The sequence below is a fragment of the Canis aureus genome, chromosome 38, assembly GCF_053574225.1.
Source record: "Canis aureus isolate CA01 chromosome 38, VMU_Caureus_v.1.0, whole genome shotgun sequence".
NCBI lineage: Eukaryota > Metazoa > Chordata > Mammalia > Carnivora > Canidae > Canis > Canis aureus.
Genome location: NC_135648.1, coordinates 1253792 through 1259545, shown reverse-complemented (window position 1 = coordinate 1259545; position 5754 = coordinate 1253792). Strand labels below are relative to the sequence as shown.

General features: G+C 51.3%; 1 protein-coding gene across 1 annotated transcript; it reads left to right on the top strand.

Moving 5' to 3' along the window:
• Positions 1-2178: 2178 nt before the first annotated feature.
• Positions 2179-4718, top strand: LOC144307096 (olfactory receptor 10J1-like). Its single transcript, XM_077886649.1, has one exon. The coding sequence runs from the start codon at positions 2215-2217 to the stop codon at positions 3145-3147; it is 933 nt and encodes a 310-aa protein (XP_077742775.1). The 5' UTR covers positions 2179-2214; the 3' UTR covers positions 3148-4718.
• The last annotated feature ends 1036 nt before the right edge of the window (positions 4719-5754 follow it).

Sequence of the window (5754 nt, the reverse complement as noted above, 5' to 3'; positions counted from 1 at the left end):
CAAAGTTAATTTCCTCTGGATCTGGCTGTTGGGTGCTCAAATTTCTATGAAATGCCTGTTCAGAGACTTAGTTTTACACGATACTGTCAGCCTTTTCTTCTCCAAGGTAAATTAACCCACTACTCTTACCTTTTCTCCTCAGTCCTCTCTGCAGCCTCATTATGGAGTCTCACTGTAAGAAAAATTTAACAAGTTTTTGTATGTTAGAAGAGAAATAATTAAGGAAATCTGGATTTAAAGGAATATAAGAAGACAAATAATTTAAGATTCTTCATTCACTATCCAAAAAATATGTATTTTTAGTATTTCAGTGTATTTATTTCCAACCCATCTTTAATGGTGTGTGTACCAATCCATGTGTTTCCTTTTGTTGTTTACTGCCTTTTTTCTTTTCTTTTTATTTTTGAAAAATTATGGACTATTTATCTATCATCTATTATCCATTTATCTATCTTTTTCTATGTCAGCACGTATTAGGTATATAATGGCTCCATAGTTCTCATCAGATGGACATATTACATAATTCATTATCCTTTTATTTATTTACATTTTCTTGGCATTCAGTATTATAAATAATATCATAAAAGCTTCTTATACATATCTTTTCTGATTATTTCTTTAAAGTAAGTAATTGGAAGTGGAAGTGTTAAGCCAAGGAGAATGGACACTCATTGTCACTAACATGCTTATCAAGGTAAATATACTAAATTTTTTCTAGTTTCCCCAAGGTTTTTCAGTTTATCCAATTTTTTTTTCCTGTGTAATCTCATTCTCAGAATGAGGAAAATCCTTAATTCTTTTCGATAACAGCCAGAAAAAGAAAAGTATCTTCTTTCTCACTTGTTTTGTAGCCACAATGCTTCTTCAGGCAGTGTGGTAAAGGACAATTCACACTGGCCTTCAAAGGAGAAGATTGGATCTACCACTAATTTTGGGCAACTACCGAGCCCTAGGGGTCTTAGATTCCCCATCTGCAAGATGAAGATATAGTTATTAAACATGGGCTTGACGTGCTGTTAAATAATATACATAAACACTCTTTACAAACTAAAAAGTGCCATAAGGTCAACTATTCTTGCTGCTAATTATTATTGTTGTTATTATTATTATTAAAAAATATTTTTAAAGATTTTTATTTATTCCTGAAAGACACACAGAGAGAGGCAGAGACACAGGCAGAGAAGCAGGATCCCTGCGGGGACCCCAACATGGGGCTCGATCCTGGGATCCCGGAGTCACACCCTGAGCCAAAGGAAGATGCTCAACCACTAAGCCACCCAGGGGCCCCTATATTTTTTCTATATTTTTTTTATGAGAGCTTCTTGGTCTCTAAAAGTCCAGATAGGGAACAGAGGAAAGATGTACAAACTGGTTTCCCCAGAGGTAGCCAGTTTATAATTCTGAAGAAATTAGAGCAGAGAGAGCAGAGTCCAGCCATGAGTCAGGCTACCTGTGAAAATTCACACCCAAGCGCAAGCTGGAAAACACACAAATGCACGCAGTGCAGGAGAATCAACACTTAGCAAGTGACCCACACACAGGCGCAGGGCAGGGCGCGGCTGGTGCCGAGAGGGCCCTCGGAGCAAGAGGAGGCTCCGTTAGCACCCAAGGAAGAGGGGGTGTGTCTGGTTGGAAACTACCGCTGGGGGGCAGTCGGGGCTGACTGTGAAAGGATGGAACAGGGTCAAAGCAGACACTCACGTCCCCTTGCAGCACAGAGCGTTGTCCCATTTGGCACCTCGCACGGTGAGGTCTTCAAGAAGATGATCAAAATTGTGGTTCCAACAAAGCGGAAGAGGTTGGCCGATTTGGTTTAGGTAAACGAAAATCTGAAACTGTAACGCGCAAGAAAATCCTTCTCAAAATTATGCATTTGCTATTTCTCTTTCTTTAGCTCCGGTCCCCCGCAAACACCCATGTTCTGGCTCACCAGGAAACCTCTCGCAAACCCGAACCCGCCCCCGGGGGTCCCTCCTGCAGCCGTCCCCCCCCCCCCGCACCCTGCTGATTCTTCTGTGCCTGTCTACGTGCAACTGCTTCTTGCTCGCGTTTTCTACCTTTTCCCCGCCGGGCCACGGGCGCCCCCGTTGACCTGCACGTGTCCCGCAGCGGGCCGTCGCCACACCTCCTCCTGGCCCTAGGCAGCCCCGGGGCGCTGGCTCCTTCAGACGGGCCGAGTCGCCGGGGTCTCCGCTGCAGACCTAGTGTCCATCCATGAAGAGCGAGAACCACACCGTGGTGGGTGAGTTCGTTCTCCAGGGCTTTTCCAGCTTTAGAGAACACCAGATCATCCTCTTTGTCATATTTCTTACCTTGTACCTTTTGACTCTGGCTGGCAATGTCGTCATCGTGACGGTTATTGGCTCTGCCCGTCACCTCCACACCCCCATGTACTTCTTCCTTAGCGTCCTCTCCGTGTCCGAGACCGTGTACACGCTGGTCATTGTACCGCGGATGCTCTGCAGCCTTATGGGTCTCAGCCGACGCATCTCACGGGCGGGCTGTGCCACCCAGATGTTCTTCTTCATCACCTTGGCCATCAACAACTGCTTCCTGCTCACGGCCATGGGCTACGACCGCTACGTGGCCATCTGCGACCCCCTGCGGTACACGGTCGTCATGAGCAAGAGGGTGTGTGCCCTGCTCGTATGGGGCGCTTTCAGCATTGGGCTGCTGGTGGCCATAATTCAGATTTCCTCCGTGTTCAGGCTGCCCTTTTGTGACAGAGAAGTGGCCCATTATTTCTGTGACATCCGCCCAGTTATGGAACTCTCCTGTGCAGACACCACTCTACACGACATCATTAACTTTATCATCAGCTCCCTGGTTATTGTGGTGCCCATGGGGCTGGTCTTCGTCTCCTACGTCCTCATCATCTCCACCATCCTCAAGATCAGCTCTGCCCAGGGCCGGAAGAAGGCCTTTGCCACCTGCGCCTCCCACCTCATCGTGGTCATCGTCCACTACGGCTGCGCCTCCATCGCCTACCTCAAGCCGAAGTCGGAGAACACCAGGGATGAGGACCAGCTGATCTCGGTGACCTACACGGTCATCACCCCGCTGCTGAACCCGGTGGTGTACACCCTGAGGAACAAGGAGGTCAAGGATGCTCTGCACCGTGCTATCAGCAAAAATCCTCATGCCTAGGATATATGGTCGTTTGACACATGGCCTGTCATCTCCTGGGTATTTTGTGATCTCAGAGAAAAAAAATTTTTTTTGATCTCGTCATTCATTCTCTACCCAGGGAGAGCTGCAGGACGTGGCGGCTGCAGTGAGGAGCCCAGGTTTCCCTGACCGGAAGCTCATTTTCATCATCGTGCTCCCACGCCTTCCACTCATCTCCGCGGTGAGCACCAGGAGAGGGGTCAGGTGCTGCTCGGAAGGCGGAGAGCTGGGAGGGAGTGACGAGCCACGTGGTGGCTGATGGATATCAGTTCGCCGATGGCAGGAAACTGGGCTGTACGACCCCTATTTGAAAGGAGGAGTTGAGAGGGCGACCTGGTGGCAGGCAGATCCCGAGCTCTGAAACGCGGGGCGCATGGCCACGCACCCGGTGCCCTGCACACCCGGAATTACCTTCCTAATTCCCGTTCCTTTCTCCTCTGGGCAGACGAGGGCAGCAGACCCTGACATTCCAGGAGACATAGTCTCTGCTTCCACAGCCTCACCTGCCTTGGAGACCCATGAAAATTTGTTCCCGATTTTACGGACGCTCACATCAGAACCGTTTCCTGGGTGAGACTCTTGGGGTCACACGTTAGTAGGTAACTCGTCACAGCTGCCTTTTCCTGACATTAGAGACGCTCCCCGTGGGGTCACGCACACGCTGTACTGCATTCACGAGGGTGGCGAGCATCTCAAGACCTTTTCTGAAGTTAAATCTATGGACCCCACCTCCCACCTCTGGCTGCCTCAGACCCGGATAATGAGCACATGGGGCGCCCGAGCAGAGACGCGTGTCTTGCCTTCACTCTTCATTTCTGCATTGCTGAACTCACGCTCCCCTAACAGTCGGGTGCCTGCTTTAAACTCGCAAGTTTGAACACTTGTCTAAACCCCGGCTGTGTGTCTCGGGGCTCCTACTGCTGTTGCCTTCCGTAGGGAGAGGTCGTATTGATTCCTGAGAAAGGCGTAAGGTTTTAGGGTCACTTGGCCTGGTGTGAAAAAGAGACCGAGCTTGTCAGATGTCTTCCAGTCCGTAAAAGGGTGATGTTAAAAAAAAGCAATCATCATCATCCAAATTTCCCGCCCACCATCCGCCTCCTGCTCAAGGACTGTCCAAGCGTCCCCAGTGAAGATGCATTGACAGTGCGCGTCACACAAGCGACTTGGGATCCCTAGTGGTAGAGGGGCCGAGATGAGAAACCTTCATGTTTGAGGAGCGTTACCTGAGAGAATGAAAGCTTTGCCTCCTCACAGCAGCTGCCTCATCTTTGCCGTATCTGGGCTCCCTGAAAGCACCTCAAAATCCTTTTGGGCCAAGTTCAAGGGAAACATTCTCACAGTCCTACTTCTCAGAAAGCCCCACTGGAGACCCCAAAGAGAGCGGGCCCCACTCACTGTCACACGCAGCCCACTCCCCAAAGCCTCTCCCAACCCATTTTTATAAGTTGCTGAATTTTTGCACATAGAACCCCCATAGGGCCTCCCACAGCTGCCCGGAGCTCTATAGGACAGGCGCCCATCCTGAAAACAGTGCGTTCCCCTGAGTTCCTATAGTTCGATGCTGCAGAAAATGATGGTATGATTTTCCCAAAGTGACATTTGCAACAGTAAAGATTGTGTTTTCGGCCTATCCATTCTTCATCTTTTTTAAAATGTAGTTTAAATCATCATAACAGAGCCAGGAAACACACACACACACACACACACACACACACACACACACACATTAAACCAGTGCATTTAATTTCAAAGAGAATGTGTGACTAATTCTCACTCAACAGAAATCACGTCTGAACAGAGTGATGCTTAAGCCCACACCTTAGGCTTAGTCAGCATGGGGCCATTACCTTGGTAAGCGGGGCTGCCAGTCCAGGGGGTGCTCCTGTAGCAAGAGGCACACCTCCTCCTCCGTGATCCCATAAGGGCACGTCCCATAGCTCCACGACAGGGGATTTTTCCGCACCAAAACATCCCTCGGAGGAATCCTACTGTTGTTCCAGAACATTCCTGGCCTCTGTCCCCACGTGGTACCCCTGGCTCACACCCGACCTCCCCAGAGCCTTGGGCCACACAGAGTTCAGCCCCCCTGGAGGGGATGCCTTGCTGGTCTGGCTGTGGAACCCGGGGAAGGGCATGGGGGTGTTTGCAAGCAGCTGCAAAGGTCCTGCCCAGAGGACCTTGTGCTCTCCTGCTTTGGGGACAGAGGGGGGCTGCCCGCTGTCCCTGCCCTGGGGGCTGTGGGCGAGGGGTGCAGGGTCCTTGAGGGCCTTCTTGGGCCTGGGCACCCCGACTCCCCCTCCCCGAGTGGGGGGCTGCACCCCAGCCCTGTGGGCTGCACCCTGGAGCTCGGGGACACCTGTCGCTGTCCCTCCTGGGAGGGGGGCAGGATGCCGCCCCCGTCCCTGCTGACTCCGTGCATCTCGGGGGCGGGGTCCCCACGTCCCCACCGCGGTGGTCCTGCCACACGCCTCCGAGGGACACGGCGCCTGCGGTCCGGGCCTCCTGACGACTCTTCGGGGTCACGGCTCAGAGCCGGGCGACCAGGAGCCAGCAGGTGCGGGCCGCGGGGCGCTGCCTACCGTCCAC